The sequence below is a fragment of the Cavia porcellus genome, unplaced genomic scaffold, assembly GCF_034190915.1.
Source record: "Cavia porcellus strain 051 isolate PalLab524CR breed Dunkin Hartley unplaced genomic scaffold, mCavPor4.1 scaffold_6, whole genome shotgun sequence".
In the NCBI taxonomy this organism is placed as follows: domain Eukaryota; kingdom Metazoa; phylum Chordata; class Mammalia; order Rodentia; family Caviidae; genus Cavia; species Cavia porcellus.
The window spans coordinates 23,379,159-23,405,458 of record NW_026947489.1 but is presented as its reverse complement, the minus strand read 5'-3'; the positions used below and the strand labels follow the sequence as shown (position 1 = coordinate 23,405,458).

At 42.8% G+C, this 26,300-nt stretch overlaps 1 protein-coding gene across 3 annotated transcripts in view; it reads left to right on the top strand.

Annotated features, from left to right (window-relative positions):
- Homer2 (homer scaffold protein 2) overlaps positions 1–26,300 on the top strand; it is a 91,974-nt gene that overhangs the window by 26,555 nt on the left and 39,119 nt on the right. For all 3 annotated transcript variants that reach the window (XM_005006258.4, XM_003475476.5, XM_063250097.1), the window contains exon 2: positions 25,158–25,314. Coding sequence is in view for 1 of the 3 variants with exons in the window: in XM_063250097.1 (XP_063106167.1) it covers positions 25,158–25,314 (157 nt within the window). In the remaining 2 variants the exon portion in view is untranslated. The remainder of the gene's footprint in view (positions 1–25,157; positions 25,315–26,300) is intronic.

Below are 26,300 nucleotides of genomic sequence, written 5' to 3'. Positions count from 1 at the left end.
GTCCCACCCTGAGGGACTGAAGGAGGTCCAGTCCTCTACACCTGTCTCCGAGGACCAGATGGGGCTGGTTACATGTTTGTCCTTGGCCCTGTGGAAAATAATAGGAGTTTTGCCTTGTGGGTCACATATGCTGTAATTTCCACACGAGGTCAAAGCCAAATAACTGAATAAAGCAAATATTTTAGATATACTGTGTACATAGGGCTGCAGGAAATTAGGGGCTGGTTAAAGGCATAGTTATTCCCAGGTCAGAGCAAACTGGTCCTGGCTCTAGCACAGTGGATTTATTCTTCCTCCCCTGGACTCTTCCCTGATGTTCTTCAACCACAAACACCTCCCTTCCGCCTTACGAGGACTCTGGCACTTGTTGCTGTCCCCGTGGAGGCTGAGCCTCCCTGTTTGCACCTTTCTGCCCATGTCTGTTGTTGCATGGGTTGTGTCTTTGGCTAAAAAAGAAGTAGTTGTTTCAGCAGTTCCCGTCCAGGACCCTGGGAGAGCAGGGCCAGGTGCCTTCCCCTAAGGCAAAGGCAGCCTTGTACTTTGAGGCTGCCTGAGCTGGTAACACGCTTTCATTTTTGGCTGGAGTCCTATCAGTCCTTGAGGCCAGTTTGGTGAATTCCTGCAGATTAGAAAGTTGCTTGGCAGTCCCTGTGACTCAGACCAATAAAGGAAGCAAAACTAACTTATCTTTCATAAATACTGCCTGCAGGGCCAGAATCCTTCAATAATGGGGCTCTGGGGGTGGTAATAAATGAGTACTTCTTGGTCACTAGATTGGAAACCAGTGAGCTAACTGTGAGTTAGAAACAAAACCAGATGAGAGCTAAAAGCAAGGACTCTGGCTCTCTCAGTGCCACCCACGGAGACGTTGAGCCAAGCGCCTGGGCGCTCAGGGGTAACTTGGGGCACCGTCTAAGGTATTCATCCTTCTCCCTCTACCAACTCTGGTATTGGGGGCTCTCTCACTCCTGTTCTATTTGATTCGGGTTTTATACTTGACCTTTCAGATGATAAGCAAGAGACACAAGCCTCTCTTGCTTGGGCACAATTTCACACTGCACCAAGCTCATTGTACCTTGTACACATTCAGCAAACTCATCTCAGTCCCTCCTGAGAAAACCCCGGCTGTATGGCCACTGTTCCATGCCCCTCGCCCATACAGACGCTCAAACATGGGCAGGTTTGGAGCTGCTTGGGTCCTGGGGCAGAGGCTCTTGCTGGCTTTTCTCCTGAGTTACTTTGTGTCCAGTACACCTCTCCTCTGTGGTTGTATCTGTTAATAGATATTAGTGTACATGTTTATCAGAGTGGAAGTGAAGCATGCTATTTTATGACCTGTTCCTTCACTTCACAGTTTTAGTGTCCCCTGGTTATTGTTAGGATTCTGGAACCTGTGAGTTCTCCCCCTACCACATTTTGTTATGTTTTCTCCAAGGCCAGAGATGACAAGTGGCATTCAAGTCCTACGAATTCTGTTTGGTGGAGAAAGGGACAGAGAAGGTTGCAGCTAGCCTGGGACTTAGTACAAATTGCTGACCTCCTTATTTTGTAACAGTGAGGAAGAGAATATCATCGTGAGTAAATAAAAAAGAACATCTTTTCATGTAGATACTCAATTTATTATAATTTTTAAAGTCCGCTATTTCTTCTGCAAGCATGTGCCTTATTTAACCATTTTTCTATTGTGAGGCATTTAGGTTATTTCTAGAGTTATTGCTATTGTTTATTTTTGGTTTTAAGAAACAGCTGTTCTGTGACGCTCCTTTGTATAGGATTCCTGCAGAAACCTTATTGATTGCCATCAAACAGGTTCCTACAAGCAGATTTTGAGGTTCAGGAGCTTGCAACTTTAAGACTTCGGGTATGAGGATAAACTGACTCCCAGGACACTCTGCCAAGGACATTGCACCAGTAGTGTAGAAGAGACAGGTGTGTTTTGCTCTGCAGGCAGTGAGTTTTTATTCAGTATAGCCACATTGTTGTGTGGTCCTCAGCACTGCCCATTTCCAGAACTTTTTCATCATTTTGTTTGTTTTCAATTTCTGCAGTCTGGCACTGAAACCGATGTCATTGTCTCAGTTCTCTTTTCTCACTTACTAAGAAAGTGTAACTTTTCAGCCCTGGAGATCCAGCGCAGGGCCTTGGTATGCCAGGCAGTTCCTCTGCACTGCACACACCCAGCGCTGGTAAGACCGAACTTTTCCTCAAGTCCTTGCGGCCAGTTTTGCTCCTCTGGGCACTCTTTCCACTTGGCTCTCGCAGGCCACTCCCTCCCTTGCTCTGTCCTCCCTGGACTTCCCCGGGCGATTCGATCCTTGTCTCCTCTAGGTCCCCTGCTTCTCCCCGTCCTTCCCATGTGCACCTCTCAAGCGTCTCTGACATCTTTGCCTGCTCTGCCTCTCTGCCATCCTGACGACCTGACTCCAGGCTGATCTCTGGCTGTCTGAAAACCCTCACCAGGGGTTGCTGTAACACACTTTATTATTGTTGCAGATACGCATAACATAAAATTTACCGCATTAAGTCATTTGAAGTGTACGTTTAGGGGTGCTGAGAACCCTCCCTGTGTGGTGCTGCCAGCCTCACTTCCCTTCTCACGACCTTTCCATTGTCCAAGCGGAACTGTACTTGTTAAGTAACTCCATGTTCACCGATCCCGGCTCCTGGCAATCACTATTCTACTTTCTATATTTATGAGTCTGAAGATCTGATTAATGTAAGTGAGCTATAGAAGATTCAGCTTTCTGTGACTGGCTCCTTGCACTTAGCATGCTATTTCCAAGGTTCCTCCTTTTTGTGGCATGGGTCCTCTTTTAATTCCCTCTTAAGGTTGAATAATATTCTGTTGTATGTTTATACCATATTTCACTTATCCATCTATTTGCTGATGGAGTCATTGCTACCTTTGGGCCATGGTGAATAGTCCTTCTTTAACTTATACATATAAATAGCTGTTAGAGTTTCTGCTCTCAGTTCTCATGGGTGTGTGCCTAGAAGTGGAATTTCAGGACTACGCGGTAAGTCTATGTTTAACTTTTTGAGGAACCACCAAACTGTTTTCCACAGTCTCAACAGTTTCTGAACAAATGACCATTAAAGAAATGACGCCCGAAAATTCCCAGGAACCAGTCAGAGGGACTGTGCTTGTGGACAGGGTGGAGAAAGGGTCTTTGGTCTCCAAGGGACACAGCAGGGACAGTTGTGGGGTGCACGGCTGTCCACCATCATTTCCCTTCCTGGCGTGGTCTCTGGTGCTCTAAGGATGATGGCCAAAGCTGTGGGGAGGAAGTCCCTGCAGCCAGGGCAGTGCTGGGAAGACGGAACAGCGCCTTCGTTCCTGGGGCTGGGTCAGGCTCACAGGCCTGCTGGTGGCACCACTGGTCAGGAGCAGTGGGGGGTCTCCAGATGCCAAAGAGGAGTTTGAACGGACCTGCAGCTGTCTTCTCCACACAACTTAGGCCTCCTCAGGGTTAATCGGGGTACATGGGAAGCAGGGTAAGAAAAGTAGGTGTTGTCCTTGGGTTCTGGAGCCTTCACTGCTTCCTGGGGCCAGGGATGCAGAGCTGAACATCCTGGCCACTCCAGGCAAGCAGAGAATGGCAGAACCGAGGGGACATCTTCCTGGTTTCCAAATGTAACTCTTGTGCCACCTACAAGTTTGCTTGTAGCTCCCAAGTTCAGTTTGTGTAAAAATCATGTGCATCAGGAGTCAGCTCCTTTCTTGTCCCTCTGAATTCTGCATTTTCAGTATTTTCAAAGTAGTTTCAAAGTAAAACTTCTCTTGTTAATAATAGGCAGGCTAATGTGCAGTGAGGTTGGCAGCCCTGAAGGGCAGTGGAGGCCCCGAGCAGCAAACTCTGCCCACTCGGGCAGACTCACGACCATTTCTTTAGATCATTTCTGCTATGTATCCCTTGCCTTCTCGTCATACTCCTTCAGACAGCTGTATCAAAAAGGCAGATAATAACAAGTGTTGGCAAGAACATAGACAGGTTGGAGCCCTCATACATGGAAATCAGCCTGGCAGCTTTGGAAATCAGCCTGGCAGCTCCCGCAAAGGCTAAACAGATTATTGTTATATGACCCAGGAATTCTTCCTCTAGTTATACCCAAGAGCCAAGAAAACATTCGTCCACATAAAATATAGTACATAAATATTGATAGCAGCATTATTTATAATAACTTGAAGGCAGAAACAATCCAGTTGTCCGTCAAGTGAAAAACTGGCAAAGTAGTATATCCATGCAATGGAGCTTTACTGAGGCATAAAATAGAGTGAGGTATTAACACACACATTGATGAAACTTGAAAACACTGCACTCAGTGCAAAGAGCCAATCACAGAATTCTACATATTGTATGTATTACTGTGAAACGTCTGTAACAGGCAAATTCATAGAAAATAGATTAGAGGTTGTCACAGACTGAGGGAAGAGAACAGGGGTGAGTGTTGATGCGTATGAGTTTTGTGGGTCCCCTGAACTGAAGCAGTGGTGACAGCTGCACAGTTCTGTGACTAAAAGCCACTGAATTATATCCTTTGAAAGGGTTAATTTAGGCTGGGCATGGTGACACATGCCTGTAACCCCAGTACTCTAGGAGGCTGAGGCAGGAAGATCACAAATTTAAGCCCCACCTGGGTAACTGAATGATTTCATGAGACTCTGTCTCAAAATAAAAAACTTAAAAGGGGTGGGGATATAGCTTAGTGTAAAAGCATTGGGTTCGATCCCCAGCATCCCCTCCCTGAGGGTGAATTGTGTGGTAAGTGAGTTATATCTTAATAAAAACATTTCTGGAAATTATTCCTTTTTTTTTTTTTAACAATTTAAATGTAGCCAAAAATCCTGACTTTTTATCTTCCAAGTCTGGCCATGCTATACTTGCTACCTTTTTGTAAATAAAATTTTATCAGAATACAGAGATAAAGTATTCCTGAGCTCAGAGACCAAGTGATAGTGTAAATGAAAACACCACAAGCACTCTTTTGAGGCATGTCTGTACCTTTGATTTTGTGTTTTACACCTTTTGTAATTGACTTGGCAAGTTACCAGCCTCTTCACACCATGCAAATCTAATTTTAAGCAAGTGTGAGGCCTAGGAAAACAAAAATAGCTTTTTCCCCCAAACCCAGCTTCAGAGTGGTAGCTGTGCACTTCCAGGAGTCATCTTCGAGTACTGGGACTGGAGTCCCCTTGCTGCTACCCGGGAGGCTGAAGGGGAAAAGTGAACTGTAGAACAAATGTGCCAACCAGGCACTGCTGCTTTCTCAGCAAAGAAAAGAACACTTTCCAGGCTTCTGGATTTTTAAACTTTGAAAAAAAATATTTAAATATTGAAGAGCAGTTATTCTTTTTGAAGATTCTTTTATTTGGTGATGATAATGGGAAGGGAGAGCTGGAGTCTCCTGGGGCAGGTGCAGCTGTCTAAGAGTAAAAGGATTGTGGCCCTGAAGTAACAGCTTATGCCTGTAATTAACATATTACTATATTCGGTTAGCGGGTTGCTATTAATAACAAAAGGCGTTCTGCACACGTTGTCACTTTTACTCCGAAACCCTGCAGGTGGTATGTGCGGGTCCCACCTCACAGGTGGAGTGGCATGTCCCAGTCACACGATGGTCAGAGCAGCAAAGCTTCGCGGGCAGCCCCTCTTTTGTTTACCTTTGTTCCCTGACAGATACTGATCTTAACAAGGGCCCGTGAGCATTCCTAAAAGGAAACGAGGGCTGTTAAGTCTTTTTGTGTGTACCGTATTTCCAGTATTCACTTCTTTCTTTTCCTTTCCAGTCCAGGGAGGGCCACGTAGTGGCTTTTAACGTGACTCCTTGCCCGGTGGCTGTGGAGCTGCTGGCAGCTCTGCTTCTGATTCTCCCCCTGCACGCTTGGTTTCTGGTCTTCCTCTGAGCCCGCTGCCCCCATGCTGTGACCCGGCTTCTTTCCTTCCCAAGCCGTACTGCTCCGTGTTTCTCTTATCACTTGTGATTTCTTCTCGGCTGCTCCATTCTAGCCTTCTGACCCTGCATCCCCCAAAAGGGATCCCATTTGCTTTGGTGCCTCTCTTCCAGAGGGTCCCCGGGTGAGGTACATCCTGCCACTCAGCTGCCAAAGTCAGAAAACACAGTCATTGAGGGTTTTTCCCTTCATCCTCCACATTTGGCCCTGTAAAAAACGGATTTAAAAGTTTACAAAAAATAAATTTAACAGTTTACTTGAATTGTTCAAAGAACAATTGACAAATTGGAGCAACCTCAAAACCAAAAGTTCAGAGAACACTCTGGAACGCGGGCAGTGATAGACGAAGAGTACAGAAAACAGAAACAAGGAATAAACAGTGAATCAGTCATTTCCAACTTCCTGTCTTTAAGTGCTCAAGGATAGAGAGGCTACCTTATGCTGGCTGGAACTGGCCTCCCTGTGTGGGAGTTTGGTTTTTGTATCTCTCTTCTGATTTCTCAAAAGATAAAACAGTTTGTGTTTGGTGGCATGGAACTTTGATAGAAATGACTCCACTTTGTTTTGATTTACTGGGACCTAGGACAGGAGCTTAATCCAAATCAATGGATTCCTATAAAATTAACACCACTTGACTGAGGTATTTTTATGCATTAATATCATACACCATATAAACTATACATTCATTTATCATGATCAGAGTCTGTGTAACTCTCACCATGACCTAATTTCAGAACATTTTACTTCCCTTTCAAAGAAAACCATTAGCAGTTACTCCCAACTTCCCTGACCCATGGTTCCCATCCTGGCAACTGCTAATCTATTTTTTGCTCTATAATTTGCCTGTTTTGGGACATTTTATATAAATGGAGTCATGCAGTGTGTAGCCTTTCACGGCCGCCTTCTTTCACTGAGATAAGTATTTTCACTGAGCAGCCAAGAACATCTATTTTGTAGCCTATAGAAGTACTTTCTTTTTTATTGCCAGGTAATAGTTCATTATATGTTATTGCATTTTGTTATTCACTCATTTTTTGCTGGGCATTGGATTGTTTCTGCTTTTTGGCTAAAGCAATGCTAGAGTGAACATTCACAGGCAAGGCTCTGTATGGACGTACATTTTTTGGTTCTTGGATATGTATGTAGGGGTGTCGATGTTAAATCTGTATTTAATATTTTGAGAACTACCCAGCTGATTTCCAAAGCTACTGTATCATTTAGCTTTCCACTGACAATATGTGATGATTACAATTTTTTTACATTCTAAAAATTGTATGACTTTTTGATCCTAATAGGTGTGGGTGGTATCTCATTGTGGTTTTGACTTACATTTCCTTGTATCCATTTGTATATTTTCTATGAAGATACTTTATTTTAGATTATTTGCTTGTTTTTAGTTGGAGTTTTTGTTCCTTTATTATTGAATTCTAAGAGTTTTTTACATATTCTAGATGCGTGTTTCCTGATCAGATGTGATCTGCAAATACTAGTCCAGTTCTCTGGGTTGTCTTTTCACTTGATTTATGGCACTTTCTGCAACATGAAGGTGTTACATTTTTGTGTAGAGAAATATATAGTTTTGATGTTGCTGCTTAGGTCACATTTAATCCCTTAACAAGTCTCTCGGATGCCACTTTTGTAAATTAATAAACTTTATAGAATAACTTTAGTGTTACTAAAGCTTCTGTCACTATAATAAAATACCTCAGATAATTAACTTATAAAGAGGGAAAGTTTGTCTTGGCTCGCAGTTTTAGAGGATCCAGGCTGTGCAGGGGTGGAACCGCAGCTCTGCTTTTCGGCCCGTAGGGACCCATGTGGCAATGGCAGAGAGCACGCAGCAGAAGACTCTGCCCACCTCATGCCAGGAAGCAAATGGGCCTTTGGAGGACGCTCATTTGGCACAGGGCAGAAATGATAAACATTCCAGAGAGTTCCCGTATTGTCCCTGCCCCGACTTCCCTCATCATCTACATCCTGCATCATCACCATCATACGTTGGTTGCAGTCAGTAAACTCACACTGATGATGTGAGTCACCACACCTGTCACATACACTGACATGTTTGCATCTTTGCAGAGTGTTAGACTCTATTGAACAACAACAAACTCTGGTTTCAAATTGGTTTCTTCAGCTTTAATTCACTTTTGATTTTGCTTGGCAGTCACAACCATGGAAATTGCAATGTCTTGATTCCATTTCAGTTTTTGACTGATATCTGTAGCATTCAGGCCACACCTCCGACTTCACACGGTGACTACAAAGAGGCTGAGGGTTTAGGCTGGCAAGGTGTTACAGAGGCAGTACAAAGAGCAAAGACAGAGCTGGTGGAAATGCGGGGTCACCACCAGGTGGTCAGATGAGGGGTTAATGAACCCACTGCAGAGCTGAGAAGGCAGAAGGCACAGCGCTGTAAGGTGAGGGTCCAGATGGCAGGTTTAAAGTGAACAGCATCCATCACTGAAGTGGCTTGAAGAATCCACACAGAGCTGGAGCCTGGGGATGGGCGAAGATTTTGTTTCTGTGCTGATCTCCTGGTCAGTGTTTTGGGCAGAGGCTATCTGGTATGTGTCAGGTAGTCTGTGATAACCTTTCCGGGACACAGTTTAAGGACGTGTATGTCTGTGTGTGTGTGGTACTGGGGATTTTCAGCATTTTCAGACTAGACTAGGACCTTTTTTTGATGAAATGAGTTTTCCCTAAGTCACTCCACTGCTGAGGCTGGGCTTGAACTTTCTGTTTTCTTGCTTCAGCCTCCCAGAGTGTTAAGATTACAGATGTGTGCTACTCTGCCTGGCCAAATGCCCCTCCTTTTATAGAGTTTGATATGTCCATGTTCCTCTGATTTAATGTGCTAAGTTCATAGTGGCAATTTTTTATTGGCATGATCATTTATCACCATGTCCTGTGAGTGTGCTGTGTAGCTGGTGGTTGTTCTTCTCTTTTTTAATAATATACATTTGAGATTCCTTCATATCTTTCATGGCTTGATAGCTCATTTATTTTTAGTGCTGATAAACAGTCCATTGTTGGAGTGTACCTGTAGTTTATCCCCTCACCTCTGGAGTGCATCTTTAAACATCCATGTTTTAATTTTTGTATGGATGTATGTTTTCCATTTATTTGGGTAAATACCAAGGAGTCTAGTTTCCAATCACATGGTAAGAATGTGTTTAGTTTTATAAGAAAGTGCCTATGATATTTTGCATTTTCATCAGCAATGGGTGAAAGTTCCTGTTGGTCCACATCCTCTTCAGCTTTGGCTGTTACCAGTGTCCTGGATTTTGGCCACTCAAATAGGCATGTGTAGTGGTATCTTGCTTTAATTTGTAATTCCCTAATGATATGTGATTTTGAACATCTTTTTATATACTCACTTGCCATATATAATGGATTAAATGTTTTGGTCCCTTCCAAAAAGTCGTGTTGCTCTGCTTTGATGAATACAAATAGGCACCTGTTATGGTTTGCATCTGGATGTTCCCCTAAAGCCTCATGTGGTCACAGGGGTGCAGCTTTTTGGATGCAACTGAATCTAGAGTTTGAGCTTGGTTCATTTCCTATTGTTGGGGTTAGTGAAGTGAGTGTTATCCCCACTCTAGGGTGGGTATCTTCCATACAGTATGTCTTAGTTACTTTTTTCTTGTTGTTGAGACCAAATATCTGATGCCCAAAATTAGGGAAGGAAAAGTTTATTTCTTACAGTTCTTGGAGGTTTTAGTCCATACTCAGTTGGCTCCAAGTGGCAAGATGGCGTGGAGGGTCACCATTTATGGCCGCTGCAAACAGCAGGGCACAAACTGACAAGAGAGAGACCTTCTTCCTACCATACATCATATACTGGCCGCGCCCCTGGGTGGGTGAAACACTCACACCTCCAATCCAAGCACTAGACAATGAACCAATCACAAACGCTAGATTCAGTCGCCTCCATGACTGAATGAGGCTTTGGGGAACATTTAAATAAACCCCAGCACAGTATATGTGAGGAAAGGAGACTTGCTCCTCCCTTTTCCCCTCCTTTGCTCTTGTTGTTTTTGGTATCTCCACCACCATGAAAGGTTGCCACTCTGCCATGCCACCCTGCTTTGGAGCCAGCTGATTATGGACCGAAACCCCCATAAACTGTGAGCTAAATAAATCTTTCCCTCTTTAATTTTAGCATCAGGTATTTTTTCTCAACAACAAGAAAAATAACTAACAGCACCTTTACAAAAGAGTTTGACAAAGCCAGGCATCATGACACATGCCTGTAACCCCAGATTGAGGCAGGAGGATCACGAGTTCGAAGCCAGCTTGAGCTACAGGGCAAGTTCAAGGCCTGGACTACAGAGTGGGACCCTATCTCAGAGAAAAGGGGGCGGGCTTGACAGGAAATTTGTTCTTTTCTGCCCATCTGTCTTCTGCCATGTGAGAATACACTGTTTCTCCCCACAGGAGGACACAACATTAAAGGACCCAAGCAAAGTAGACCCTCACTAGGTAATAAACCTGTCATTATTTTCATCACTGACTTTCCAACCTCTAATACTGAAAAATAAATTTCTATTCTTTAAAAATTACTCATCTTATGGAAGTTTGTTATAACAATACAAAATGGATGGAAATACTATCAGTATATATTTTTGGTGATGTACCCATGAAGGTACTTTTCCCTACCCTCTGTTTTTCTTTTTCTTTTTTTAGGGGTCTTGCTATGGTGCGAAGGGTAACCTCACACTCATGGGCCCAAGTCATCTTCCTGCCTCAGCCTTCCAAGTAGTTAGAAGTAAAGGACCACACCACCAGGACCAGCTCCCATTTTTAGATTGACTCATTTACTGTCTTACTGTTGACTTTCATGAATTCTTTATGTATGTCACAATACTTTATTGGACAAGGATTTTGGAGATATTTTCTCCTAGTTTGTGGCTTATGTTTTTATTTTGTTGGCATTGTCCTTTATAAAGAAAAAGGTTTTAATTTAATAAAGTCTAGCCTATCAATTATTTTCTTTTGTGACTTGTGGCTTTGGTGTTGATCTGAAAAGTCATCACCAAACTTGTATTAGTCTGCTTTCCTATGATTGGGACAAAACACCTGACGTCTGCAAATGAAGGGAAGTTTAATTTGGCTCATGCATTCAGGAAATTCAGTCCATAGTTGGCTGACTTCAGTGCAGAAGTATCATCTAGGAAGTGTGTGGCAAAGCGTAGTTCATGGTGTCCAGGAAGCAGAGGAGGGTGACACCACCAGAAGGGGCCAAGGACCAGATATAGTTACCTTTGCTCACACTTTCATGATGCATCAGGACACACCCAGAAGTGTGCTTTACTACTCTGCTAGGTAACTCTCAAACCGAATTGAGAATCCAAGCCCTTTAGGATCATTGAGGATCAAGAGCAAACAGCAAAGCTGAATGATTTTTAAATTTTTGAGTTTCAACAGAAAAGAAGTGGCTATAAAATTGAACCTGCAAAATTTTGGACTAGGAAAGCTTGGTTGCTTAAAAGATTAACATTTAACATTGCTTTATATCAGGACAATAGGAAGATTGCTTCGAGGGCATCCCAGGAATCAGTAAGACTGACCATTCATAGCCTCAGAGGCACAAAACTGGAAAATTGCTTTGAAAAGAAAGCTCCGTATCACTTGGCTTAAGAAGAACCACCTAGGGAATTCACCCCATGGAATTGCGATTCCTTTTGCAGAATTTAGCCATCCAGGTACTTGGAGGCCTCTACAGGCATGATCCAAAGAGACCAAACTCCTGCTTAAGCTGGTCACAGACTTCATCATCCTCCACATGGTGCTGGTTTTACAGGCACTCAGAATGCGTTTTATGGGGTCAGGGAGACTTCCACCTAGATTTTGAAGAAGACCTGGAAGGCTAAGCGGTATGCCTTTGAGAGGCAGTGTATGAAGCAGTGACAATGAAGCCAGAAATGCAGTGGAGACTGCAAGAAGTTGGAGAAACAAGGAATGTGGACTGTTCACTAAGTAAAGCCACAGGCAGTGAGCAGAGCCACCTAGAGAGAGAAGCTGCATTGGCAGTGCCGTAGGAGCAGGACCACTGAAGCCTTCTGGGGTCAGATCTCACAGCTTGCCCCAGGTGCTGGACACAAAGCTACTTGACTTAATGTTTACCCTGTTGGATTTTGATCTTGCTTTGATCTTATTCCTTTCTCTCCCCTTCTTACTCCCTTTTGTTATGGATTTATCCTATGTTATTTCATGTTGGAAGTCTTTAACTTTTAGGGGGCTTAGAGTTGGCTTTAAGTCTCAAATGAGACTTTAGATTTGGACTTTTCAGCAATGCTGGGACTGTTATGACTTTGGTGACTCATAGAGGTGGGTCAAATGCATTTTGCATCAAGAGATGCACAAGAGTCTTTAGGGGTCAGGGGCAGAATGCTGTGGTTTAGATTGAGAATGTCTCCCAAAGACCTCAAATGCTCATAGACAGAACTCTTGGGAGGTGGTTAAATTGTGGGGTTGATGTAGCTGACTCGCTGTTGGGAAGTGGACCTGGTCAGAAGAGGTGGGTTCATGGGATATGACTGGAAGTGTGTGTCTCCCTCTCCAGCTCTTTCCATCTCTTTCTGCGTACTGATTGCTGTGATGCAGGCAACTCCTCTCTGCCGGGCACTTCCACTATGATATTTCTGCCTTGGAGCCAGCCAACTGTGAACGGTCTCCATGAGCTGCCTTAGTGGGTGTCAGGACAAGGAAAGTGATTTAAGACATGTCTGATTCTCTTTCTACATTGTTCCATCTATGTTCATGAGATATATAGGTTGTAGAAATGTTTTCATCTGGATTTGGTGTTAGGCTGATGGTGGCCTTTTAGAATGAGTTGGGAAGTGATCCTTTTGCTTCTGTATCTGAAAAAGGTTTCAAGGAATTGATGTAATTTCCTCATTAAATGGTCGGCAGAATTCATCAATAAGCCCATCAGAGCCTGTGTAATTTCTCTTCTGAAAGATTGTGAATTAGTGATTGCATTTCCTTCATACGTATAAGCCTATTCATGTCTGTTTCTTTTGCTGAGTTTTAGCACATCTTGTCCTCTAAGGAAAGAGTTGGTCCATTTCATCCAGTTACCTAAATTATGGCGATAAAGCCCGTCACATTAAATTGATGGGAATTGTAGTGATATTCCTTTTTCCGTTTTTGATATTAGTAATATCTTCTCCTTTCTTCTGTCTCTGGTTACCCCGGCTAAGGTTATCAATATCTTTTGAAAGAACCAGCTATCAGATTTCCTGTATGTTTCCTGTTATTCAGTGCCTTTGATTTCTTTTGTAATCATTATTTATTTTCTTGAACTTAACTTTATATTTAATTTCCTTTTCCTATCTAGCTTCCTAAGGTGGAGGATTAGATGATATTTTGGGGGAAGTCCTGGGGACTGAGCCTAGGATCTTTGCGCTGAGCTACATCTCTACTCCCCACCTTCCTTTTATTTTGAGATAGTCTCCTAAATCTCTGAATTACACCTTGTTGGACCTGAATTTGTACCCTCCTGATTTGGCTTTGCAGGGTCTTTGGCTTATAGATATACACCACTGTGGGTGACTTAGAGATTTCTTCTTTCATTCATGTATTATTTAGAAATGGTTGTTTAATTTCTAAGAATTTTTAGAATTTTGCAATGTTTTTTCTCTTATGATTTCTAGATTAATGCCACTTGTTCTGGGAACAGGCATTGTGTGATTTCTATTCTTTTAAATTTGTTAAGGTATGCTGTACAGTCCAGCATGTCTTAACTTGGTGAACATTTCCTATGGGTTCCAGTATATAATCTGCAACAGTTAGGCATAGTTGTCAGTAGGTATCAGTAATGCCCATTTGATTGATGGCCATTTTGTGTTCAGTTATGTTCTTACTGAGTTTCTGCCTCCTGGTTCTATTTGTTTCAGAGGTATCTTGAAGTCTTCAACAATAGTAGTGGATTCATTTACTTTTCTTTGCAGTTTTATTGTTTTTGCCTTATTATTTTAACACTGTTGTAAAGTGTATACACAGTACATTCTTTTATGTCCTCTTTGAGTGTTGACCATTTTTTATAAGGCACTTCTTTATCCTTGATACCTACACATATACTTCTGTATATATGTATATATTATTATTTTTATATTATATTATTACTTTGAACACCTGTTATCTGTTAGCACAGTTAGTAGCAGAGCTTTTGCTTCACCATCACTTGCTGTGTTAAGGATGCTGCGTTAAGGATGCTGTCTCTTTATATGGACCCATGTTTCTGACATAACATTTGCCCTCTTTCTGAACATTTTACATTCTTGAAAGGCACATCTACTGACCACAAACTCTACCAATTCCTGTTTGTATGTGTTTCTGCTTTATTTTTGAAGGATAATTTCACAAGGAATAGCATTTTAGATTTTTGTTTTATTACTCTGAGCAGTTTTAAGTATATCATTCCACTTTCTTTTTGCTTTCATGGTTTCTGAGACGTCAGCTATCACTTTTATTTTTGCTCCTTTATGGCTAATGTGGTTTCCCCCAAAATATTTTTCTTTATTTTTGATTTTCTGAAGTTTGATTGTGGTGTGCACTGTGGTGGAGTTTTTCTTAGCACTTAACTTGCTTTGCTTGGTTTTGCCTGACTCCTGGATCTGTGGTTCGCTGCCATTGATTTCTGTGAAGTATTTTGTCATTATTGCTTTAAATGGTGCCCCTGTTTTATTTCTTCTTTTGGTTTTCCCAATATGTATATATGTTGTACTTTTGTAGTTTTCCATCAGTTGTTAGATATACTGGAAGTTTTCTGCAGTCTTTTCTCTTTGCTTTTTGTTCTGGAAGTTTCTGTTGTCATATTCGCAACGTCAGAGGTTCTTTGGTCCACCCTGCCCAGTCTGCTAATGCGCCTGTCAGAGGTAATCTCATTTCCGTCTCACTACTTTTGATCTGTAGCATTTCTGCTTGATTCTTTCTTAGCATTCCCGTCTCTCTCTTTACATTGGATGTTGTGTGCTTTTTCCATTAAAGCAAGTCATTAGCATGTTAATCGGTCTAATAATTCCAGTGTTCCGCCAAGTATGACTCCAGTTCTGATGCTGTTTATTCTCTCCAAACTTTTAAAATTTTCATATATAGTATACAGTATCTCATAATTTTTTGTTGAAAGGCAGACACGAAGTACAGAGTAAAAGGAACTGGGATTAGCAATGTAGGGCTGCTGTATGGGGAAGGAAGGGCCCAGAGTCTTTGGTGGCCACTGGACTATGGACTTCCCCAGCGTTCTCTGTTTCCCTGTGCCCATGGATGGCGGAGGGTACTAGAGTTGGGGACTTCCAGTCTCTTGGGGTGTTAGGCTGTGAAAGCACCCCAGCAGATTAGGCTCTGTTAAGCAGAGGCCTCGCTAAGAACAGAGCCCTCCGGTGTGCTTCACAGTGGCCGCTGTCCCCTCCACCTGCTAGAAGCACGTGGTGGCTTTCTGATGTCCATTGTAAGAACGTGGTAGAGCTCTTGGAAGGAAAAGTAACAATAGCACAGAGTCATCTCTGTGGCTGGGCCCCCACGGAGCCTTAACTGCCAGGCTGTCCACACCGAGCCTTCGGCAGTTAGTCCCACTCAGGTTTGCCTGGCACCCACAGAAGCTTCTGCTGACGGGTTTCTGCCCTGGTTGGCTGTGGTTTGTATCCATCTGTCTGTCTGGCCAGCTTTTTTGCCCTCTGACCTTGATTCTGTGACACAGTGAAGGTCAGTTGATTATCCTTTTCTTTCTTTCTTTTTTTAAAAATCTTTTTACTTGTTAGGGTGGAGTGGCAGCTTCCAGGCTATCCATCACCCGGAACCAAAACCAGAAATTCTTTTGATACCACTTTAGAAACCTTGCTGATCCATTTCCTTCTTTCTGTCCCCATAGTGTGTCCAGACAGGCCACTCTGTGTGCCTGAATGGTTGTGTAGGGTCTCATCAGTAGCTGCCAGTTTCTTCCCTCTTCTGTCTTCCAGCAGTTGCCACAATCACCATTGTCACAGCCTCAACACAAGTGCCACCGTTATCCCTCTCATGAGTCAGTACTCTTTCCTAACTTTATTTTACCATGAGCCAGTTTACCCATTTTAATATATTAATGGAAGATCATCAGATCATAAAATTTTAACATACTCTTAGGTAAAAAAGTAGATAGCAAGATGTGACCTCAGATGAATTAATTGCAATATTATTGCAATATTATTCAAATTTGTATGGAAATATTTTTAACTGTAACAGAAAATCAAAATTAGTTTTAGCTTATCAAGAACAAAGTACATAAGTAGTCAAATATCTATTATAATTTCACTTTTATCGTAGATGAATACAAAGCCCTCAACATTCAAAATCAACTTGGTTTTCCGAGTTCTTTAAAAAATCATATTTGATTAATATTAGGAATGATGTTGCTGACTCAGCCTATAGTAGGGCATAAATTCTTCTATGTTTTGTTTCATTGCAGTATAATATGAAAATCCCTGTGCACAGATGTGTTATAGCAGAAAGAAGAACACATACTGTTCCTTTGGCAAGATTTTGTCCTCTTTTGAAGTAAGCTGTCCCAGAAATCATTAATCCCTGTGACTTGGGCAGCTCACCACCTGGTTTTTAAAAATCATTTTTTGGCTCTTTTCCAATTTTTGACTTGGGTTCATAGTATGTAAGTCATAAAACTCTGCTTTAAAAAAAAAACATATACTCAGTGGAATGAGTTTTTATAGTATAAATGTTCATTATGTCATCTACGAGTAAAGTCATGAATATGTATTGAAATCCCAGGACAGATGCTTTCCATGGACAGCATGAGGTGAGTGGAATATGTCCTTCCATGCATGAGTAGCTTGTGGATGCAGGCTACACACCCATGTGTTGTTCATGTACAGATATGTGTTCAGCGTAGCATAGCAGATCTCGTGGCATTTCCTAGCAGGCTTGGGTGGCAACACCCTTTGAAAAGGTGAAATCTCAATTATGAAAACAACTGTCTAAATGCAGTGAACTACATACACATGTTTCTGGAAGTGAAAATAGCTTTGATGTAAATTTCCCACAGAGCACTTGGGGAGATGCTGGCCAAGATGAAGACTGATTTCCTTGGCATGGCACTCAGGCCCTTGGCTGCCCAGCATGACCACCCTTGAGTCTCATCTCCTGCGGCCTCCTCCTGCAGTCACACAGTGCCTTTGCTGGTCTCTGAGAGGAACGCTTGTGCCTGTGCAGCCGCTTCCACTCTCCTCACTAAACCTAGCAAACTGGGCTCTGCGCTGGGGCCGAGAGAGGTGTGCACCAGTGTGATAAAAACACACAGTGAATGCTTATTACAGTAAAAGGTGCATTGCTCTTAATCACCCTCGAGATGCTCGCCCTCGCTTAACCCGTCATTCTTACCACTTTCTGAAGCAGTTCTGGAAGGCCACTTTCAGTAGTGTTTTTACAAGGAGTGATCACAAAGTGAGCACTGCCACCAAGCACCATCCATCAGATGAGCAGGTGACGGCAGTGTGTCCTCATCTACCTGACTCACCAGCTCTGATGCCTGTGACTGCTGGATCTTCCCCACAGTCAAAATGACCGTGAGAGGTAAATGGTTTGATCTGATTCAGGACATCAAGGCAGTCCCTGCAGCACAACTGAGATCACTCAAGGAAGAGGATGGTAGAAACAGTGGGATAAGTATGTTTGAAGCAAAGGCAGTATTTTGAGGGGGGTTGATGGCAGTGTGTCTTTTACTGTAATAATTGTTTAAAAATTTAAACATTCACACCTAGCCATGAGGAAGGGGAAGCGAGGCTCTGTGCAGAGTTCGAGGGGTGCCATTTGAATAGGAAGTGACACTGCAGTCTTGCTAGTGAGTTGTGTTTTATTCTTCTGTCCCTGGTCAAGATTCCTGCTTCCCGCATCCCCCATAAGCACTCTGCAGAGCACCCTCACTTCCCTCACTTCCCTCACTTCCGAAGGCATGCACAGATTTGCCTTCTGTCCTGGGCTGCTTCTGCAGCCCGGGCTCACCTGCTGACTGTCCAGATCCTTACCTGCTGCTGTGGACCCACCCACGCGTGAGAGCCTTTCCACGGCACAGGAGAATGCACCTGAGGCCCTGCTAGGGTAGCCTTCAGCCCAGGGACGGGCCCTGGAGCTGACGACGCCCACTTCACCAGAGGACCAGCAGGAGGCGCACCAGAGAGTCCTTAAAAGCTGTCGGCACTCTAGGGAATGAGGACTGGCATTAGTAAAGCCTGGCACTCTTCATCAGGACACCCGCCTCATTCTGTTCCCTTGTGTAAATGTGACCCAAAAGGGGAATCCCTGGATCGTGGACTAGGATTTCTAGTGTGACAAGTATTTCTTCTGAGAGATCACTAATTTCTGATTAGTTGAGCAGTTTGAGGACAAGTGGAAAAAGTCAGTATACAGAATACAGCAGCTGTGATCCACTGGACGATGTCCACACCAGCAAGGGGGCAGGCTTCGGGCTGAGGTCCGGCAGGTGCAGGTTAGCAGCTGCTGATTGCTGTGGCAGGGTGTGTGGAATGACCTCGTGTCCCCACTGCTGGCACTGTGCCTGGTTATCTACCTGGCTCCTTGGGCTCCTGTTTCTGGACTCTTCTTATTCCGTTAACGTGTCCAACTTCATTGCTAACACTTGCCTTGTTTTATTTGCTCTTCACTTTTAAACAATGCACTTCAATTCCTATTATAGCTAAGTCTCCTTACTGCTCTTCTCAGAATTTTCTTGGCTGTGCTCACATACTAAGTTTCTTCATAAATAACCCTGTCTAGTCCTAAGTATAATCTTGGTGATATTTTTATTGGGTCGAATTTATATATTCACTTAGGAGTGACTGTCATCTTTATTTTGACTTTCTTATTTAAGAACAAGTCTTATTAAAGCTTTCTTTTGTGTGCCTTTGGAAATTTTTATTTTCAGTATAGATCTTACATATTTCTTCAATAGATTCCTAGAAATTTGTATCATTTTGTTTACTACAATAAATGGTATTCTTACAAAGTATTAACATTTTTATCTGGTTGTTTATACATAGGAAGGTTATTTTATTTATCTGCTTAGCAGCACTGGGGATTGAACCCAGGGTCTTTGCACTGAGCTTTATCCCCAGCCCTTTAAAAAGTATTTTTGTTTTGAGACAGGGTCTCGCTGAGTCACTTAATTGTTCAGGCTGGGCTTGAACTTGTGATTCTCCTGCCACAGCCTCCCAGAGTGATGGGATTATAAGTAGGCATCACCATACTTGCTTGATTTATTCTTTAATTAATAATTTTATACCTAGCTACCTTACTGAATTTTATTATTGACTTTTTACTTTTTCAGTTGAGTTTTTAGGTGTTCTATATAGGTAATCGGATCTGTAAATGTCAATGACTTTATTATACAGATTTTTAATGAAATAGAGCCCCACTATACTTACAATTAGGAGAGAACATGAAAATAAGTCCCTGTTGTAGACAGTGTATGCCTCTCGTTAAGCTCTTGGGATTAGGCCCTGCTGGCTGGGGCCAGGGAAGCCTGGTTCCTTGTGGTGAGAGTTCATAAGGGCTTGTGAGGACTTAGTAAGGGCTTATGTCCCTAGAGTGCTGGGTGTGTAACACAGTAGTAGAGCACTTGCCCAGGATGTGCCAGGCCCTGGGTTCGGTCCCTAGCTTTGCAAAAACGAAACAGTGGCAGGTATGAGAGTAGGGATTCTCTGGCTGGCTGAGGGTTAGGACCTTTGAGGCCCACTACAGCTGTATGCATTTCTCTGAACAGATGATCCAGGAGTGCTAGACACAGCAGCAGAAGCCTGTTGGTAAGGAGGCCGGGTGGTGAGGAGCTGGGAAGCCTTTGAAGCGGGGGGGGGGGGGGGGGGGCAGTCTTCCCATCTGGGCTGCGGAAAACACTTCTTTGGTGCTGCATGGATGCTGTTTGAAGAGGCTTCAGACTCAAGACTAATTGTGATGTCTAGTGAGACTTTGAAATATTATATAAGTGGCAGTAAAATAATGTCTGAATAGTGTGCTGTAATTCAAATCAAGCATAAGTAGGAAAAATAAGACTCATGAGGTTTTATAGATTTGTGTCAGAGAAAAGCCTGATGCTGAGCGTTGCAAGTGGAGAATCATGACAAGTTTAAAACAAGTTACTTTTTTTCTGCAAAAAAAAATTGTCATGCCAGCTCTTTCCAGAATCATTTCATATGGAGCCAGAAGTCATTCAAAGCAGGAATGGTCTCTCTGCTGAGCAGTTTTCATATTCCAAACATACATATGTTGTACAGTGTGTCTAATTATTCTTGGGGACAATTACTGTCAGGTTGCAAAATGTGTTCAATGAACAGCAATTGGTGTTTTATTCAGCTTTAAAAAGACTATGCGGGAGAACAGTAGGTTATATTGTCTGCCTCAAGAAGTGTTTTGCCATCCAGAAACATCTGCTTTCTATTTAAAGCAGTGCAGAAGGGATGGGAGTATATTTCAGACATACTCCCTGAGCACTGAAGACCAAAGAAAGGAGGATAAAATTGGATATGAAGGTAGTTTCTGTTCTCTGATACACACACTCTTCTGCTTTTCCCTGCTGGGAAGGAAATGTGGCTTCCTGGGTTGGAAAGTTCTGATTCTTTTGACTCTATTTATACAGATTTGCACATGTGTGGGAACTGACTTCTTTGTCCTAGTTCTGGCTCTTTTACTTTTTTCATGTGAGACAAAATACTCTTTAAAGTTGGGGGTCTGCTTCTCTGAATTTTGTGGTGAATGTGTAAAGTATACTGACTTTGCTCTGAGCAAACTCAAGGTTTGTTGTCCAGGTTACCTGATCACCTTGGGACCCTCAGGGGTGTGTGTGTGTGTGTGTGTGTGTGTGTGTCCTAAACCTTCTGTGAAGGGCAGTGTATTAATTATGTACTGCTGTGGAATGAACTATCACAAACATAGCAGCTTAAAGTAGGATGTATTTCTGCAAATTGGGTACTCTGCTTCAGAGCTTCATACAAGCTTCATCTGAAGGCTCAGCTGTGGCAGGATCTGCTTCTGAGCTCACCTGGCTGTTGGCAGAGTGCTGGTTGCCCCAGGGATGTTGGTCCTCACTTTGCAGGTTGCAGGCTGGAGTCCCCTCTCATTCCCTGCAGGGTGGGTCTCCCCAGCTTGCTTCATGATAAACAGCAGAAAGAGTCCTTTGAGAGCCTGTCACCCTCCTGTTTAACCTCATCACCCTCACAACTGCTTATCACTTCTGTCATATTCTGTCACTTAAAAGTAAGTTCTCTTCTCAAGGAGAGGGGACATACTGGAAGCCATGTCAGAAGCTGCATATGTCAAGCCTGTTTTAGGAAGACAGCATAACATATGGTTAAGAGGGAAGCTTTCCATGTCACTTAGAGCTGACTTCAAATCTCAGATCCCCTGGTTACTAACTGGTTACTTGGCCTTTCTGAGCCCGATCCTGACCTGTAGGGCCCTTCCCCACAGGATTGTTGTGATCCTACATGAGAGATCACGTGTAAAGCCTTGCAGAATGGTAAGCACTCAGTAAATGTCAGCTACTGGCTGTTCTTTCCATCCTGCCTTTTATTTTATTATTATTTTTTTTTACTTGTCTTAAGACAACATTAGACTTTTTAAATATCAGAAGAATAGCCAGAAGCTCCCACTGCCCTCAGATTTGCTTATTCATGTGGAAGTCCCAGTCCTGTGGGTGGTTTCCCAGGCCTAGAGCCACTGCCAGATTTCTGTAGTGTCCTCCCTGTTTCCCCAGGGCTTGGGACTGCAGAACACAGCTCTTTGGCCTCAGGAGGGCTGCAGCTTCCTGCTTGACCGACCCCAGCAGCTCCCATCTCTAGTCTTTGTGGGCAGCCCCTTCCCCTGCAGGGGGCCTCAGCTGGTGTGCTCAGCTGGCACCATGCTTCTCCAATCCTTGCACTTCTGATTAGGGTACTGAGAGCAACCCAAGATGACATCAGTCCATCCCCAGAGCTGAGAAGGAAGACAGGGAGATAGAACCCTTTTGGTCTGCATGCACGCCTTGACCTAAATCATGCTAAGCACAGAGCAGGCCAGTTTCTCATGTACCTGGTGAGTGAGCTCAGCTGTCTTCTCCTGTTCCCGTCCATTTCCTGCTCCAGCTCCACTGTTTCCTTTACTTCCTCCCTCCTGTAGGCTTCGAGGACAGAGAGTGCTTGCACATGACCACCACAAGCCATCCTCCATCTCTGTCCTCCTTCCTGACCAGAGAACATCCCACTGCTCCCATGGAAGAACTTTCTGGGGTCCTACTGTGTCATTCTTCAAGAAAGATGCTGGCTCTAGGGGCCACTTGCATTACTTTTCTGGACTGTTCTAATGTCTAATGTGTGTGTGTCCCTCCTCTCAACTTCTTTGAGGAGGCAAATCTTCTGGAGCTCCTGGGCCCCCATCCTGCAGGCCCAGGTTCCAGGGGGCCTAGAAGAACTGTTTTCAGTAACTGCCTTGCTAATTCCTGTCAGGGAGATTCAGGAAACACGCTACAACACAGACCCAAATGCTCTTCTTCACCAAGGGGAGCAAGACAGTGATTTGAAGCTCCCCTTTAACCAAAGGAAACTGTGTTCAGTCTGCAATAGTGAGGCATAGGTTTTTGTATGATTCTGTTCCCTGAGAATTGTCTGTCGTGGTTGCCCTTTAAATTGCTCCATTCTCTTAGATATGCAGGGGAATACCATGTGCGGAAGTGTTTTTCTTTACGGCATTGTACTTAGATGATTAGGAAATTGTGGTGCTGGGTTGACAGTGGCACAGCTGGGCAGTCCAGACGTCAGGCTTCCCCACACGATTTGATGGTGAAGCTCTTACTGCTGTGCGCACGCTCACCACCTCCTGGCCCCTCTTGGTGACAGATGCGGGGAATTACACTGCGAATGTGCCTTTCGCATCTGCGGCTGCCACCTGCTGCTGGAAGACTGTTGGGCTAGGACAGATTGGGTGGGTGAACTTGACTGAGAAATGTCCTCACGATCCACATCCCTGGAGTCACACGTCCTGCACCAGGGGACCTAGAAGTTTCAGGGAAAAACGAATACTGGTCTCTGGCGATTCTTTTGGAGCGCTGGTTCTAGAAATGGCCATCCTAAAGCAGCATTAGCATCTTGCCCTGAGAGAAATGGTTGAGGAAAGTGTCTGTGTTTTCCTACAGCATGCTGACATGGTGGTGTTACACAGTATTCCTGGCAGCAAGCTCAAATGGTAAATTGCTTTACTAGGAAAAAGTTTCTCCTTGAGAGCTTTCTTTCTAGTAATGAACCTTCTGCAGTTGAAGTGGGTTCAAAGGTTGCTTTGCTTAAAATTCCATCCAGAGACCAGAGCATTTAAAATTCACTTTTCTTTCTGATTTCATTTGAATGTCTGATTTTTTTCATGTCATATCTTTTGACATTGTAAGGCTTTTAAAAATTAAATTCACTAAGCTAAATTTAAGCCTTTTGATTTCATTTTATATCTCTAAAAATACTTATTAAATCTGTAGCCTTTTGTGAATTACAGGAATATTTTAATACATTGGTGCCTTTTTCCCCTATTTTTATCTTATTTGAATACAAAGGTTTTTTGAGACAGTTTGTCTGTAGCCCCCTTTCTTAAATAATATTGTGTAATGAGCCTGTTTCATTCTGTTACTTTGTAAATTAGATGCCTTCAAGTATGCTAGTGCAGTGAAATCCATTAGTTTTTATTCACTTGCCCTATTTATTATTGCCTATTATCAGGCTCTAATTCATTCCCCACTAAATGGAAATAAACAGATAATGTGCTAATTTAGTTAGCAAACAGAAAGGGTTTACAGCTGTGGGGATGCAAACAGCAGCAGTAATACAGAGCAACAGTAGCAAATAGATTTGGTGAATTCTGCATAAAACTCAGAGTTTTACCTAAGAGGTCTACATAAAACTTTACAACTTGGTCAAATTGAAAAGTTCTTTAAGGGTTTCACTGTAAACTAATGGCATACTCATAAAGATATGAAATAATTCCGTCATTAAAACAGTGCTATGAGCTGGTGTGGTAGTGTGTAGCTGTGATCTCGGATATCATGAGGATGAGGCAGGAGATGGGGAGTTCAAGGCCAGTCTGGGAAACCCAGTGAGGTACTGTCTCAAAATAAAATATAAAAAAGATGGGGATGTAGCTTAGTGCTCCCAGATTTAATCCTTAGTACTGGGTTGCCGGAGGCTATACATTAGAGAAGTACCTAATAGAAATGTAATATTTTAATAGTATATGTTTATGACACATATTACATTTATCTTGGGAAATTGGTGCGTCCACGTATCACATCTTGGTTATTTTTACTCCCTTTCATATTCCTTCCCCAGATCTTCTTCCCATTGTCACAGAGGCTGTCTCCCTGTTTCTTTGCATCTGTCCTTTATTTTACTCTTTAAGTTATTTATATTTTGGGTCTCAAATTAGAGAAACCATGTGACAGTTAACCCTTTGTGTTTATTTCACTGAGTATCTCAAAATCCATTCATTTTCCTATACAGAACTCAAATTGATTATTCTTTATGGGTCAGTAGTACTCCACTGTGTATACATTTTTTAATCCATTCATTTGTTGGGCACATAGGCAACTTCCACGCGTTAGCTATTATGAGTTGTGCTGTTGTAAACATGGTATTCATGTGTCACTGTAATATCATGACTTCAACTTTTTCAGGGAGATCCTGGAAGAGGGATAGCTGGGTCAGGTGGAATTTCTATTACTCATTTTTTTGAGGGCTCTTCAGACTGATTTCTCTCCATACTGCTGTCTACCTTGATTATAGAAATGTATTATGCTGCAATGAGTATTGTAAAAATCCTAAAATTGTTGCAGAATCTCCCAAAATAAATTCATTGCAAAATCCTAAAATGAATTTATTCCAAAGTCCTAGGAACACCAGCAGGATGTCTGGAGAAGGATGGGACACATGACGGGTATGCAAAAACTCTCAGTAAAGGAGCTGCATTTTAAGCAAATTGCTCATTAGGTCCATTGCCCTGAAACCTCAGGTGACAGCAAATAGAATATGAATTGCTACGACTACACATAGGTGTCTGTGTCTCCTCTTTCCCCTTTCCTTATTTTAATTGGGCTCATGCATCTGTATCTTTCCTGATAAGCTATTTTTGGGGGACAGGGGGTGGCCTGGAAATGATAAGCTTACATAAAGTCCTGTTCTGTCCGCTCACGTGCGCACCACTCCTGTTGCAGAGAGCAGCCCATCTTCACCACCCGAGCGCACGTCTTCCAGATCGACCCCAACACCAAGAAGAACTGGGTGCCTGCCAGCAAGCAGGCCGTCACCGTTTCCTATTTCTACGATGTCACAAGGAACAGCTACCGGATCATCAGTGTGGATGGAGCCAAGGTACCACCCCGCAGAGCTGACTTTTAGCAGTCTCACTTGTGTTTTGTCTAAAGCAATGTATTTGAAAAGTGGAGGGAAAACGTTATACCCCAGAATCTTGCCATCTTAACAGAGAAGTTGTGAGTATAATTATAATGTCTGTATAATCACACATCCTGCTTTTTCTTTCTTTTTTTGGAGACAAAGTCTCTGGCTGGCTTCAAACTTGCAATCCTCTTGCCTCTCAGTCTCTCAAGTACTAGGATTAGAGAGGTGTGTGCCACCATGCCAGGCTTATTCTGCTCTTTCTTCCTACTTGAATTCATGGCAGATGAGTAAAAAGCATATTTTCCTGTTACCGCATTGTCTTCATAACTAATATTTTAATGCCTGAATAGTGATTCTATCAAAGGTTTATAATATTCTTTAATTTTTTTCCTATGATTGGATGTTTAAGTGGCTTCTGGGTTTTTGCTACTATAGATAATGGGCATTTTAACAGACCAGATGGCCTCATTTGTCTGTCCCATACCTATTTCTTGCTTTCCAGTATTTCCTCAGAACAGATTCCTAGAAGTAATACTGTAGGTGGTGATATTAACGCTTTATGGTCTTGGATCACATTGCCAACTTGCTTTTGGACTCTGTCTTCTGGCATGTACGAGAACGCCAGTTTACAGCACCCTTGCCAGCAGTGGATATTATATCTAGGCTCATCCTGGTGTTTAATTAGACACAGGAGTCGAATTTTATTAAATGACTTTGGTGTATTCTTCGAAATATTTTTTCCCTGGTACTTTTATTATTTGCTGTCTTTCTGCATATTTTTGCCCATTTTTGTGGGAGCAGAATGAAGCAATGCCAGCAGAAGGACCACGAAATCTTTTTCTAAATATAATAAACCTGCCTTTTGTCTTTCATCTGTGTTCATTCTGCTGGACATTTACATATGTTACCATCTGAAATTCAGTGTGCCAGCAGCTGAATTCCCCTATTTATCCTCTAAA